The sequence below is a fragment of the Nematostella vectensis genome, chromosome 11 (assembly GCF_932526225.1).
Source record: "Nematostella vectensis chromosome 11, jaNemVect1.1, whole genome shotgun sequence".
Lineage (NCBI taxonomy): Eukaryota > Metazoa > Cnidaria > Anthozoa > Actiniaria > Edwardsiidae > Nematostella > Nematostella vectensis.
Genome location: NC_064044.1, coordinates 5681595 through 5697085, shown reverse-complemented (window position 1 = coordinate 5697085; position 15491 = coordinate 5681595). Strand labels below are relative to the sequence as shown.

The 15491-nt window shown below is 39.2% G+C and overlaps 2 protein-coding genes across 3 annotated transcripts in view; one reads left to right on the top strand and one right to left on the bottom strand.

Moving 5' to 3' along the window:
* Positions 1–471: 471 nt before the first annotated feature.
* LOC116613215 (nucleolar RNA helicase 2) lies at positions 472–12362 on the bottom strand. Its single transcript, XM_032373871.2, has 19 exons — positions 12131–12362; positions 11459–11569; positions 10969–11047; positions 10802–10885; positions 10688–10707; positions 10490–10564; positions 10129–10246; positions 9916–10012; positions 9564–9798; positions 8769–8828; positions 8409–8498; positions 7144–7200; positions 6890–6994; positions 5810–5929; positions 5538–5611; positions 4782–4941; positions 4383–4520; positions 3415–3459; positions 472–1996 (listed from the first exon to the last, which is right to left on the bottom strand). The coding sequence occupies exons 1-19, from the start codon at positions 12206–12208 to the stop codon at positions 1631–1633; spliced, it is 2112 nt and encodes a 703-aa protein (XP_032229762.2). The 5' UTR covers positions 12209–12362; the 3' UTR covers positions 472–1630.
* Positions 12363–12520: 158 nt separating this feature from the next.
* Positions 12521–15491, top strand: part of LOC5505456 (TBC1 domain family member 2B) — a 30462-nt gene continuing 27491 nt past the window's right edge. For both annotated transcript variants that reach the window (XM_001626246.3, XM_032373868.2), the window contains exons 1-6: positions 12521–12677; positions 14196–14244; positions 14655–14688; positions 14842–14910; positions 14987–15064; positions 15228–15300. In XM_001626246.3, the coding sequence (XP_001626296.3) occupies positions 12537–12677; positions 14196–14244; positions 14655–14688; positions 14842–14910; positions 14987–15064; positions 15228–15300 (444 nt within the window). In that variant the 5' untranslated portion in view covers positions 12521–12536. The remainder of the gene's footprint in view (positions 12678–14195; positions 14245–14654; positions 14689–14841; positions 14911–14986; positions 15065–15227; positions 15301–15491) is intronic.

Sequence of the window (15491 nt, the reverse complement as noted above, 5' to 3'; positions counted from 1 at the left end):
GGACATCTACAGTCCGGGTTTTGAAAGTTTCTGTCAGTCAAGTGGTTTCGATATAAGGGAGTGTTCATTATTTATGGCCAAGGTGGGGGGGTGGGGGTGGTAGGTATTCAGCGCCACTCCACTTGAGTATTATGTACAGCCCCCCCCCCCCCCCCCCCTTCCCCTCTTTGTCAACATCAAAACGCTTGCTATAAGCCTTAAAAGTTGAATTCGCTGTTGCGTGACTGAAAAAAAAATCAAATCCATTTCTCGTCTGGGAATATCTCAGTCATACCACAGTAACCAATCTGTCCCCTTGCTTTGTACAATCAAAGGTCTATGGAGCGACAGTGAAAACACGAAAGCCATCTGTTGATTAACATACCCCTAACGATAGTTGTAAAGAAACGTGACGTCATAGGATTATTATTATTCAAAAAAACTTTTAACCTATTAACAGAAAAGAAACCTGACTGCAAAACACTCACGGCATTCAATGTTAGGCATTTTATTCAAGTGTGGTGTTGGCAGACTCAACATCTAAAGGGGCCACACCCACCTCGGAATCATGGGGCCCATGTTGCACAAAGGTGCTCTGGGTGCGGCCCCGAAGATGGCACAGTGACCAAAAAATGTATCTTTGCTATGGTGGCAACCCTCTGTATTTTTTTGCATTTATGTGGAAAGACTATACTTCTATCACAATAACTCATTATAATGATAAATGTATGCGGGATTAAGCGAGTTTTAGCGACCGGGATACTGGAATTCTAGAAAAAAAAAACAAGTGGAATTCAATTAAATATTAGCTTACAACAAAAAAAGATAGTTACGACAAGATACTTCTAACTTGCCTTTTTTTCTGACTCCGTCGATGACATATATTGACATATAATTTTTTATGTATTTTCATGTTCTAGCGGGCCTGCATTTGCGGAACATAGAGCACAATGATATAATGAAAATGGGGGTACAATTTAGTAGGTAAAGGGAGCTTCAAAAGTACTGATGAGACCTAAAACTACTGTATATACATATAATTATGCTGATGAAATGGATATTGAGGAGCATAAGAGTAAAACAGCTATTCAAATACCATAAAATAAAAGCCACACAGGTCAATCTTAGATCCTTGATTTATAAGCATGCATAGCACTAGACACAACCCTTATGGAAGGTGTAAAATATTTTGAGCACTGCAATGCATTTTACCCCCGCCGCTATTCCTCGTCATTCACTTTCCCCACATCTTCCCACAACTCTTTGCGTCGCGCGGGTGAAACCGAGGATAAAAACAAACTTTGCCATCTTGTTTTTGACACCTGACCTCGGTTTCACGCGCGCGCTGCAAAGAGTTGTGGCAAGATGTGGGCAGGTGAATTGCTAAAAGACGTTTAGGCAGAAGCGTGGCCAGGGATGGGCAAGACAAATACACAGTCTTTTCTCTTCAATGAAGCGCCAAATCCTTTTTTTGTAGTAAAATATCTGACTGACTCTCCCCCTCCCTTAAGAAAATTACGGCGCTTGTTAGATTTGTCGACGAGGACGAATACGAGTTTGAAAGGGATATTTTAAACATGACCGGATACATGCTCTCTCTGCTGTTCCTAGTTAATAGGGCCATCGTACAATTGCCTATATTTCACTTTATTCACTGGTATCGAGATCTAAATCCGTTAGATTTGTTGTCGCTTTTGTTTGCGTATCCTCCGGGTGAGTTCCGAGGACTGTCCGAGTTTAATCGTCCATTCTTGAAGCCTCCACCGAAGCCCCGATTACCCCCGAAAGAGCTCTGAGAATTGTCCGAGTTAAATCGATTGTATCCACCACTGCCGCCTTGGTTTCGGCCGCCCCAAGACTGGCGGTTATTATTATTGCCCCACGAGCCCACTCCGCCCCGATTCCAGCCCGACCGTTGGTCGAAGCTGTTCGGGCGAGCTGATTGCCCAGAGTCCACTAGTTCGGGCAGTTCTCGGGCGCGCTCTAGTGTGACCCCACGGCGGTCCGTCCAGGATTCCTAAAGAGGACAAAAACACACAAATAAAATATAATGTCATCCTTAAGACTATCTCCGTTTATGCCTAGTGCACACTAGCGACATATCGACATAACGACATGGGCGCGCGCACTCTTATCTTCGACATAACGATATGGACTTTAGCGACATAAGAGAAAAAAACATGTTTTTTTTTTTGTTATATTGTTATGTTGCTAGTGTGCAATAGGCATAAGTGTACACTAGGCATTACTGAAACGACACTGCTTTGTCGCCTCCAGTAAAACTCCGAGCAAATATCCCCAGTACTGCTGGCCAAAAGCGGATGGGAGGCGTAACCGGAGGAAAAAACATCCGTTTTCAAATACTTCAGGAAACATGGGGACACGGTCTTAGTTTGTGGTTAGCCAAGCGAGGCGATACCTGCACTTATGTATCGATGTTTTTGCATGGGGCTTAAGTTAGAATTCCCTGCTAGCAGAGGCCTCTTTTCTCTGTATTTCGCTGGGCTGGCGTTCGCGAGGAAAAGAGACCTCTGCCATGGGTCGAAACTGTTTACGTTGCGCATGCGTGAGCGTTAATAAGCGACCGACGTGCCAAAACCCGTACCATCGCGCGAAAGCTGTGAATATGCTAATATGTTTTGCATGGGTTTAGTCGGAAATCATGAATCAAACTCCGGTTAGCTCTCCTCTTCGAAAAAAGAAAACAACTGTTCAATTTCAATCACCTAAAACGTCACTAAAAAGATTGAACAGCAAACGCAGCAAAGACGAGTTTTGTCTTGTTTGTGGGATTAATTTCAAGACATCTGGGCAGGGGTCTGGGCAGGGGTCTGGGCAGGCGAGTTTCTTCAATGTAAATATCGCACAGTTGGACTCGAAGAAAATGTTACAAAACTTTTTGGTGAACTTAGATCAGATATTTCCAGAAGAATACGCAAAACCTGTAAACGGAAGATTGACTCGTTAGTCAAAAGAGAAAATTCTGAATGAAGATAAGGCATTGAATGGCTTCTTTTATAATTCGTCGCGTGATATTTCTACGGAGGACGCCGTTTCGAATGCGGGCTTATTATCCCGCAGCGGATATACGTTTCATGCATGCGCTAGTCATTGTGGGCTCAAATAGTGGCCAGTAATTAATGAACGGAGCATGCGCTCTGGATCTCCCGTCCACGATCGTGGACGGCGGTTTGATCAAACGAACTTGCGACCCATGGCAGAGGTATCTTTTCCTCGCGAACTCCAGCCCAGCGAAATACAGAGAAAAGAGGCCTCTGCTAGCAGGGAAAAGTTAGAACAAAATCTGCGTAAAATAGACCTTAGGAAGGCCCACCACACCATGCGGAGTACAAGACCTACGCCGGAGTACCAGACGGGGAACTGCAGCTGCCGTACTTGACTTTAGTCAGGAAAAGACGAGACACAACCCCCTACCTTGATAAGATTATCGAGCTTCCTTGGAACATCAAACACCACGCCCTGAAAATGAGCAATAAATTAGACATACCATACACTGTTACTGTGGTGTAAAGGGTAATGCCTGGGATAGTGACTCGTAAGATATCTCGGGTAAATGGTCAGGATGTTTCGTTTTCACAAGCCTTTCCCCCATTGAATAATAGAGCGCCTCTTCAGCTATACTTTTTTCAACCCGGGACAGTTTTTGGGACCTGCATACCGATGTTTTAGTTGATAATTTTTCATACGTTTTGCTGTTAATGATAACGAAGTCGTTATGGTTATTGTTTATGTTGTTGACTATATTATTGCCGTTAATTAGGTGGAGATTACGTTGCAGTTGCTGTTGATGATGACGATGACGTTACTAATATTAATTGTCTTTAAATCATCACCCAATCATGCAAGAACTTAGTCTGCTTAGCAGCCGCTTTTAGTGTCACGCGTGTAACATATGTAACAAAAAAAATACCCCCTCCTCCTTTTGGCACTGAGCCAAACCCCCCTTCAGCGAAAAGCTAGATATTTTTTACTAAAAACACAAGGACAAGATATAGAATATAGTGAGATTTTGAGGAAATTACATGAAACATGTGCTCCCTAATATATCTTATCCGAGATTTTTTGTTTTGAACCAATCAAAAGAAAAAAGAACAATTTTTGCTTGACATAATATTCACAAGGTTCCCCACGTTAGATTTGTCTAATAAGCCATATTACACATACTAATAAATCCTACAACTCAAATATTCAAAAACGTTAGGCAGCATTTAGTTTTAAGTGTAACTTATGTAATTCTTTGTCTTGACCAATCAAATTTGCATTATTAACAAAGGCATTTTTGACATACAAGCGTTCATATGCCTGGTTCTTACACGGAGCATTACTTAACGGCTTTTTTGTTGTTGCTGAGACATTGTTGTTATAGCAACCGAAACACTCACCATCCTGTCACTGATGAGTCTCATTCCGCGCACTTCCGGTTTCACCTCGGGGGGCAGGTTATTCTCGATTACGCGCCACATGTACCCAGTCCCTCGCAACTCCGTGTCAGCACAGCGTAGGATGTAGGTTGTGTAACCCTACCGATGTCAGAAAAACAATCAACACAGGAAGACAACAACAATGAAAGCACCGGATTCAGGGGCGATCTAGCTTTTCGCTGAAGGGGGGTTTGGCTCAGTGACAAAAGGGGGAGGGGGCATTTTTTTTGTTACATATGGCTTCCTGGCAGCCCAAAGAAGGGTTTTAAACCCCCTAACCCCTCCCCGTAGATCCGCCACTGCGATGACCAGGTAAGGTATTACAAACAGCCCCATTCACTTAAATGAGCCACTCTTCACCTCTTGTGACGTCAGAAGAGAGCGGGACTTGATCTCAGTCGTCCCAGAAATCTGTGCGAGCGCGGCTGCCACTGCGTCAATGGCGCCCTTGTCTTCGATGAGCTTCTCGGCTGCGTCTCGGAAATAATCCAGTACGTCAGACGGGATCTGCTCCAGAAACCTGTCAGGAAACGAGGACAAGTGGGCGTTTGGTTCTCACTGGCTCAATGGGCCGTTCCCTAGACGATTGAATTTGAGCGCGAAAGCTAGGCAAAGACAGGTCCCGGCCTTTTGATAAATATTTACAGCCTTAAAACAAAAGTTTAGCCGTTTAACCAAACAAACAAAATAAAAATTAAAAAGCTATATGTCCCATTTTCGGGACACGGCCTATTCAGTTTTTTTTTCAAGCCACCTGGAGAGGTGCAAAAAGTAACTTAAAGTCAAACCCCGGGAAATAACAACAACAATCTCCATTTGTATTTTTTTTTAATTTGTTGAATACTAGTTTTTTTTCATTAATAAGCTCTTCTTTTTCTTTATTTTTTTTTTTTTGAAAACTAACTTGAATATTATGATGAGAAGCACGGTGACAATGATGATGATGTTCATAATAACAGATATTGTCAATGATGATAAAAGACAAGAATTGATGACAATGGGTGATGATGATGATAATGATGATAATGACGATGCTTATAAAAAACCATTAACAAAGACAATGAGGACAAATGTTTGCAAAGCTGGTGGCTGAGGATGGTGGTGGCAGCGAGTTACCTCTTAGCGTCCTCGGCTGAAGCTTTGATAATGTCAACTGGCTGTGGTGCACCAATTCGTTTAAATTTGATACCCTGAAAAAAAATCCATTAGAACAATATCAAAACAGAAATGGAGTCATATCCATGTATTTCTAGCCAAAAGTAGTTTGTAAACCTTTCTTAGCCTCCTCCGCGTCTTAAAATTGAAAGAATAAATAGAAAAAGTAGTGGCTCAAGCCAACCAGTTTTGCATAAGCCAATACACATGATACAGGCCCCATCAATTCTTACCGCTTTTCGCTCCACGGGTTGAAGTAAACCTTCTTGTTGCGGTTTGTAGAACACAATACATATTCCCTCCCGTCCAGCGCGGCCTGTCCTTCCAGAACGATGAATATACGCATCTACGTCCTGAGTGAAGAAAAAAGGGGTTAAAAGACTTCTCACACCAGGTCTTACCATTATAATGCACGTCACCGTGGCCTCCAAGACAAAAAACGGCTTTACTTTAAGGAAGAAAACGGAGAAGGAAGCAGAGACGTAGAGTATACAAACATGTGAAAATCAGCGCAAAGTAAACTCAAGAAGCAGTTTCATTCCTTTCTTCTCAACTTCCTCTCAGCTTGCATCTCCTTCACAATGATTTTCACACATGAACGACAGAGCAAAAAAAAAATGGCAAGTTTTCCCAAAAAAAAAGCGAAACAAAATTATATTCGGAAGATATAATGATAGCCGATTCTAATATCTTAATTTCGGTAAGCTTGAATTTTTGCATAGAGGTTCCTTTATGTTATGTAAACCAACATATCAAAAAGTGTTTTTTTTCTAATGGATTCGTCTTCAAGATATGAGGCTTGAAGTGCAATTTGCAATTTTTAAACGATCAAAGTATAAATTCTCGTTTTTAGGGAGAAGTCGGCCTCAGAAATTAAGAAATTAAGCCAACTTTGCTCGCTAATATCGAAATTTCATTTTCTATATGTCTTTAAAATGTAGAATTAAGAATTTGGTCAGAGGAACTCCTTGTTTGCGGAATCTTGAGGTTATATATTGAGAATTGGAAAATTTCATGCCATTTTTTTTGCTCTGTCCACATGAACCACATGTACTGTGTCGAAGTTTTGTGTTCTGATTTTCCCTGTAGAAAATCTTCACCAGATGGATTGGCTATTGAAGGTAAGTTCAATCACAAGTGGCAACAGTAGGGGGTGTTGCACTAGTGTCTCTGTGTTTTTATCCAGCAATAACTTGCTTCTATTTACTTGAAATCTTCAAAGGCCAAAGCCAAAAATAAATTTCAACAGAGGCAAAGGAACATGCCCTACCACAAAGACATATTTAATAGTGTATGGTAGCATCAATACTAACCTTTGGGGGCTCACACTGTACAACAAGATCGATTTCTGGTATGTCCAGTCCACGTGCAGCCACGTCTGTCGCAACAAGACAGCGAAACTTCCCCTCACGAAAACTCTGCGAGAAAAAAAAGCAAAGACTCACAGGTTTGCATAAACTACTTGACTTTTCTCCTACACACCAAAAAAACAGAGTTTTATGGTAAATGCTTAAAAAACACAAGCTCGTAGCTTATAAATTCTAGGAAAAATAAAAAGAATACAAACCTTGAGTGTCACTTCACGTTGCTTCTGGGGAATGTCCCCGTGGAGCACTTGGGTTTCCTGTGCAAATTAAAAGCATATGAGAGAGAATCACCAAATGTCAGTTTGCAAAGATCGATAAAAAGTGAAAAAAACATGATCTCGGAGGAATTCCCATACCTCTCGTTAGACACAGTTTTAGAGTAACAAGGACTTTTTCAGTTTAGACTGACTTCTTTTTGTTGAAGGTTGATCAAATGCTACAACTGTATTATGGATTAGGGGCTGCAGTTTAGCTTTACAAATAACAAAAGTACTTTTGGTGTTATTTTCCTGCCCATTCAATTATAACAGATGTCTGTAATAATGAGGTGTCTGTTATAATAAGTCTGTGAAGGCCTGTTTACATGGAGATAGGGTCACCCTCCTTGTAGGGTCGCCCTACCAGGAGGGTTATCCTACTCTATTGTTTTTTGTGGTTGTGTTTACATGTCAGATAGGGTGACCCTAGGGGTAGGGGTAGGGCCATGTAAACGCGCTAGTAGGGTGACCCTAGGGGTAGGGCTATCTATAATTGCATCAAATGACGTCAAGTTACGTAGTTCCGCACTCGAATTTCCGCGCCAAATCAAGCATACAACAAAATGGCGTCTCGTCAGTATCAACCGGGCGAGTATTTCCGAAGATTCCAAGCAGAGAATATTGCAAATGAGCAGCAAAGTAGTGAGAAGGATCGACAATAAGAGGCCATAGCATTGGAAAACAGAAGCTATTGACGCTAAAGACAGAAAGATCGAGTTCAACTCCAATAGAGAATGTCTTCCCACCATTTTGTTGTTTACGAAGCTTAGCGACCGAGCCCTAAAGATAGCCCTGTCCCGTGTTAGCCCTAGCTTGTCGAGTTCTCATGTAAAAGAGGGCTATGTTTTGACCCTCCTGGTAGGGTGGCCCTACTAGGAGGGTGACCCTATCTCCATGTAAACAGGCCCTTAAACAGTGTCTGTTATAACGAGGTGTCTGTAATAATGGGGTGTCCGTTACAATGAGGAGTCTGTAAAACAATGTGTCTGTTATAAAAATGTGTCGTTTATAACGAGGGGTCTTTAATAACGAGACATCTGTTACAGTATAATGAGGTGTCTGTAATAACAAAGTATCTGTTATAATAATGATATGTATTTAATAATGAGGTGTCTGTAACAAAGAGGTTTCTGTTATAATAGGATGTCTTGAATAACAAGTTGTCTGGTGAAGGGCAATTGAAATAATATTTTACACACAATACATACCTGCTTCAGAACAGAGTTTAGAGCGAGCTCATTCGCCTCTTTCTTGGTTTGTGCGAAAATCATTGTGCGTCCATGAGCCCCGCAATACACCTAGGATGGAAAAGCTCAATAGTCAAAAATGATTTGTATTGATCTGCAAAAGGGAGAGATTGCAGTTTTCAATATTTGCGAACTATCACAAATGATTTCCTATAATTGCCTTGTGCCTCCCATCAATCAAAAACCTTGAGGCATTTATATTGGCCAATACTAAAAAAGTTTCAAATCACACCAAAGGTTACTACATGGGAGCCAACTTTCCTAATGAGTGGCCATTATAATGTATGTTGTACTATAAAATGAGTGGGAAAGGTTACAGACCTGTACTATGTCTCCAATTGTTGATGCTCTGGAAGTATAATGACACTTAATAGCCATGTGCTGAGGACAAGAGGGATAGTGAGAAATTAGCCCTCTGCAGTCACATCATCGATGTACACGTCTGCCATTTATTAGAGGGTAGCAAGAAATAATCCCACACACATGTGGTCACCCCATCCATACACCTTCCATAGGGGCAGGGGGACCTCCCCACTTTTTGCCTTGATGAGCCTACTCTGTATGCCGAGCAAATATTCAAACATTTAATATTTGGTGATTCATTAACCATATAGTCGGGGGGACAAACAATAAAAAACAAAAACAACATGTAGTTGTGAGGTTGTAAGCAACCTCGGTCAACAATTATGTACTGCTGATGTTTATTCTAAAATTTCTCAGATAAAAATAAAATCAAGGAGCTGAATAAAATACAGTTTACTCCAATGAACTCAAAACCTTGCTACTGTAACTCAAGCCTGCCATAAACAGCTTGATTTCTATTTCAAGTTCTTCCATATATTTTCCCTTCCCTTCCCCAAAATTGGGTCAGTGCGCAGCTCTTACAAGCTGCAATTTGATTGGGCAAATGAAAAATACCCGCACTTCGACACAAAGAACGAGAAAAATACAGACAAAAGAACTCCTTTGTAGAGCAAAGATAATAGGAGACAAAGCAGCTGCGTACTTACTCCCAAAAATAACTTGAAATCCAAAGTAACCAGAACCATTTTCTCCCTTGGAGGTTTCAAGCATTGGGAGTAAGCTCTTCTTCAGACACACACAAAAGTTACCAACCTGCACAGAGGTAGAAGTTTTGAGCTTGTCATGCCCTATAAGGTCCACTAGTTTCCTGTCTTTTTTCATGTACTTCTTGGCTGTGTTGACGGCCCAGGGTGGGAGTGTGGCGGAGAAAAGCAGGGTCTGTGGTTTGTCCTCACGGTCCTCAGCGTATGACGCTGCCAGAACTTCTTCAACTGACTCTGCAAACCCCATGTCTAACATTCGGTCCACCTCATCAAGGACGACATGTCTAATGCAGAAAAAGAGGTTACCATGATGTTTGACACTTTGTACTAGAAAAGAAATTGTGGCAGGAAACAGGGAGGACAGAAAAGCTCTGTAAATATTGAAAAGGCACAGTACTTACTTGAGCTTGGAAAGATCTAAAGTTCCTTGTCTCATGAAGTCCAGGATTCTGCCAGGTGTACCAACAAGGACATCCAGACCAGAATTGATAGCATTTTCTGCAAAAACAAACAATTTTAAGTGCCCTATAAAATTAAATTTTGGAAAAGCTTCCTGGGATAAAGGGAGTATTCTTTCAGAGGAATGTGTAATGGTTGACAGGATCTTGTCGGACCTTGTGGTTCGTAAGGCATTCCACCATAGATGCAGTACACTTCCAAGTTAGACTTGAGGTTTTCAAATTCATTGCCTACTTGCTTGGCCAGTTCTCGTGTTGGTGCCATGACAAGTACCTAAGAAAAGTAAAATACAATATTAATGGCTTTAAGTCATATATATATATATAATACAAAGCAATTACATATGCCCATTTCTTTCTAAAACAATATTTTACAAATTCTACAGTAGTACTTTAAACCCTTGTCTCCACCCCTGTTCTGATCATGCCTAATACACATTAAACTGAAGCTGAGATGTGTAGGTGTATAAATCAGGCTAACTACTTATATTTAAGATAACATTAACAGCAAGCACACCTTTGGGGCTCTGCCTCTTTTCTGGCTAAGTTTTCCGTCCTGAAGTTTCTCCACAAGTGGTAAAGCAAATGATAGCTGAAAAGAGCATGAAAACAATGACTTCATTAGGTTTAACCTGTTTTTTTACTGTGTTTAAGTGTTTTCTTATATTATTTGTTCATAATACTGTATCTTCAATGCAAAAAAATAATTACTTACTGTTTTTCCTGTTCCCGTCCCTATAAAAGTAAAAAAAAAACATTTTACTTAAAAGGTATCATAAAAAATTAGTTTGATTACAAGTCACAACATAACACTAAAAAGCACACATACTTGCTTGTCCAATGACGTCTTCTCCATCAAAGATATAGTTGAATGTGCTTGCTTGGATTGGGAAGAGATATGTGATTCCTCTATCTGGAATACAAAAATAGAGTACAAAGCTAAATATTATTAAAAGCTCATGCAATATTTTGCTACAATAGAAATAATTACTGTACCTTCTAGGTTATCGATGGTTTTTTGGGATATCCTGAATTTGGAGAAATCCCCCTCTCTTTGGGCTACACTTGGCTCAACCTGTGCAGCATCAGGTGGAGGATTCAGAGGAGTGCAAGTTTCAGGAATTGTCTTTGATTAAGATCAATATTGATTCTAAAGGCCTCTGCAAAAAATGATACTGACACAAGTTTCACTACAGGAAACAAGCTTATCCAAGCCATATTTCTTGCATTTTGTTCAAGGAATAGCAGAACCAAACTTTGTTTATTCCAGAATAATCCCTTTATTGGTTATGGAGCAAGAAGTCATTCTTAAATTAGTTCTTTTATTCTGTACTTGAATGAATGATTGTGATCTGAAAGGGATGTGAAAGTCATTCTGAAATGATAGTCATTTTAGAATTAACATCACCCTGGTACTGTATTATGTGTAGAGGCCCTGATTTATAATACATATATTTTGCGATCAAAAGTTATAATATACATGTACCCCTTCATCAAATTCACTTTCATCTTTTGCTGTCTTCTTTTTCTTCTTGGAAACTTCAGGTTGTTCTTCTGCACTCTCTTTCAGCTTACGTTTCTTGGTCTTCTTTTCTACCTAGCAATAAAAAAGAAAGCAAGATCAGCATTATCAGAAAAAAACTCAAGACAGTATGTAAATACACCTCAAAGAATGCTGTATATCCAACTAGATTGAATCACATCTAGTAAACAATATTCAGATTTGAGTGCCAAGTCTGTCTTTCTTTTCAAGGACATACTTTAGGGGATGGGGTGTTTTTATAGCGATAGTGCTATAGTTGCTATAGTGAAGTGTCTCTAAGCACAATAACTTTATAAAGAAATCTATCAGGAATTGACTCCAAAGACGGTATTAGTCTAGTTTTGTGTTACTCGATTATAAAGAAGGGTAGAAGTTCTTCACAGTCGTCGAAAACTCTCAAGGCACACAAAAAATCCACTGGAATCATACGAAAAAAAACACGATTATTCTAAAGCTAATATTGGTCTTTGATGAGATCACGTTCTTTATTTGAAAAGCAACGCAATCGTATGGAATAACTACCTTTATGATTTTACATCAACCAAAACACGTGTTTTTGTGGAATGGCTTTCTAAACTGTGTTAGCAAAACTTTGTAAATAAACCTTTATCTTACCTTTTCTTTAGATTTTCGGATCTCTTTCCCTTCATCCTTAACTTCTTTATCTTTTCTTGACTTTTTCTTCTCACCCATTTTGAATTTGCAGTAGAAATTTGCCGATAATCAAAGATTTCACACACGAGGTTTACACACAAGAACCGGGAAACATGAAAATATTGCGCAACTCGTCTTAGTACACGCGTTAACGGAAACCACAGGAAGGAAGAGCATAAATTTTTACATTTCAGAATAGATACACCATAAATTCTAAAAAAGCAAGCAAAATATAAATTAGCAATTATATTTTTATCTAAAGAGTTTATTAGATTCAAGGCTGTGCTTGTGAAATATAAATAGATGTTTGATTTTTTCAAGGTTGGCTGTGGAATGTGAGAGAGAAAAGAGCCTAGACCCCAGTGTTATGCAAATCAGGTCGAGAGTCAAAATGGAGATGTCTTGGGAAGTTCTACAAGTTCCGCCAGAAATTGAGCATTCCACAGCTCAACAAAATACTACAACGGAAGAGACGACCTCAACAGAGGATCCTTTAGATAAATCAAAGGTGGAACCTTATATTTACAAAAATAGTTTAATTCGATACCCTTTATTTTATGAGCGCGCGAGTCATGTACACTTCTTGCACTTCGATGAACTTCCGGTATATTGAGTTAATTCCTTTTCTCATGGATATTTTTCTGGATAATCTATTGATCCTGAAACGGGAAAATCGTTGACATGGTTAATTTTTCCTAATGCATAGACCTTGAAGTGTATCCGTATCGTAACCATTTTAGTTACTTGCTTTGTTTTGACAGCGGGGGCTTGCAATTACAGTTTCTATTCCGGAAACTTAGCAATAAATACCTAGCTGTTTACAGCAGGTTTGATAGTATGACTGCGCCTTGATACTGCAAATTATGTTTTTTAGGAGATCTGAATATTGCAAAAATCAGGTCATAGAAAAGGACCATTGAACACCGGCCATCTAGACCCTTTCATGATGTGCTTAGTTTGCCTTTTTACGCAGCATTGATCAAAAGCCACTTTTTGATAAAATTTGTTTTTGGCAAATCATGCTTTTGCAGTTCTCATATGGCAAAGCGGGAGGGTTCTAGTTTTCTAGCGACCATTTATTTGAAAGCAGTGATTTAATATCTTTGGAACAATTTTGCAATTCTGCATTGAGACTACACTCCTAATTTAACCACAATCTGCTGCCTACATTGCTTCTCTACACTCCTAGTGCTACAAGACCTTCAAAAGGGTGTGTGTGTGTGTTGGGGGGGGGGGGGGGGGGGGGAGATAATTACATGGAAATGTTTACAGGGTTGAAATTTACATAAAAAGCCATAACATTTTTTTGGAGAATACATAAAGTTTCTGCAGCTTTGAAGCACTAAACATGATAAATAAAATGTCAGGTAAGCTTACACCAAAACCAAAGCTGTGAGGCTTTTACTTAAAGTTTTTGTTACAAGATTTTTTACCCCCATCAGATAGACCTGCTTTAGGCAAGATCCACTTTAGATGTGAACCAAACTGGCAATAAACAGATAATGAGTGAATAATTAAGGGAAATTGCTTGAAATTCAAAACAAGCCAATTATCGGATAATAGGAGAATAAGGAAAGGGAGTACTCCTAATTCTGCCTGCGTTACTATGAATATTTAAAGATGCTGACAAAGGCTTTATGATCCAGTTCTGTGCTCAACAGAAACCAAAATCTGAAACAAGTTTTCACATGATCCTCTCACATCTGCTAATGTAAATAGTAACAGGATAATATGCTTTGTTCTCAGTTTCTACATTAGCATATGGTTTCTATCCAAAGCAAACCACCTATTACATGAACTTTCTAACCTGTCATCCCTCCCTATAAAGGAGTTGCCAACTCCTAGGTAATTCTTGAGGCAAGTTACAGTATAGTATAATATAATGGTCAGAGCAATGCTTGTTTATAAAGATTATATCATATGTCAAGATTATAGTTTTGTTTTAATTGCTTACATGAAGATGTCATATGATGATTCAAGGTGGGCAAATTTGTGACATTTCTTATTTTAATTTTTTCTGTTTCAGAAACAATCAGCTACACCAAAGCTCTGTGGTTTCTTAAACAAGCAAGGAGGTATATCTTCATTCAATTTCTTGTCTACTTGTTTCTTGTCATAATGATAACATACCTAACTCTCCAGGTTTTCGTGGGAGACTCCTGGTTCTTAGCCTTCAAAGAAAGTTTAATTTTTTTTAAGCACATTATTACATAATTGCCAACCTTGACAGCTCTAAAAAATGGAAGATTGTGCTTTAAATACAAGAACGGTATAAGAAATTATTGATGAATTTCCCAGGACATTACAGTAAATAATATTTACACAGTAACATGTACAGTAAATAACATTTACTGTAATCTCCTGGGAAATTCATCAGTAATTTCTTATACCGTTCTTGTATTTAAAGCACAATCTTCCGTTTTTTAGAGCTGTCAAGGTTGGCAATTATGTAATAATGTGCTTTATATATACATTTTATCTCTAGAAAAGGGACTGATCAAAACATGGAAAACAAGGTGGTGAGTATCTATAAAATTAATTATTTTGATCCATAGTATTGTGTGATTAAATGGGTAATTGAACTTACTGGAACCATATGTTTTGTTGGCTTTCTTGCTTCATGATCAACAGATGGCGTAGACAATTTCCTGATGATATTTTTGTGTTTGAAGGTTTGTTTATGATGAAAGACGATGTAGGTTATACTACTATCGGACACCACAGGACTGCGTTCCTTTAGGGTAAATAATCAGTGTAATCAAAACCGAAATCTCCAAACAGGGAATTGGTTTTATTTTTATGTGAACTTTTTTTCAGGTCTATTGACCTTGGAAATGCTACCTTCTCATTTGAAGTTGACCCAACTGCTGAAAGGCTTAACAAGTTTGACATATGGTGAGAGAATATGAATAAAATATGGAAATAACTATTAATGTTTTCAATTTTCATGTGATCATACAGATCCTGGAGTTCCTGGGCGGGGAGAGCAAAGATTCCAAGATAGGGAGGGCGGATTCATTGTTATTATTGTTGTTACTATTGTTGTTGTTGTATGCAGTACTCCAGCAAGGGACTACCATCTGCAGGCCAAAGACAAGCAGACAATGATGTTCTGGCTTCAGGAATTGCAGGTATTCAGATTAATAAGTTCTGAAAATTTGAGATTATATACAGTATAAAGCCTGCGAGTTAAAAAATTTTGTAGGCTAAAGCAACCACCACCTTTGTAGCTTAGATACTGAACTATAGCACAAACACAACTATAGAGATAATATACTGTGAAACAGCTTGATTCAACATTAAGCACAACTTATAGGGTTCA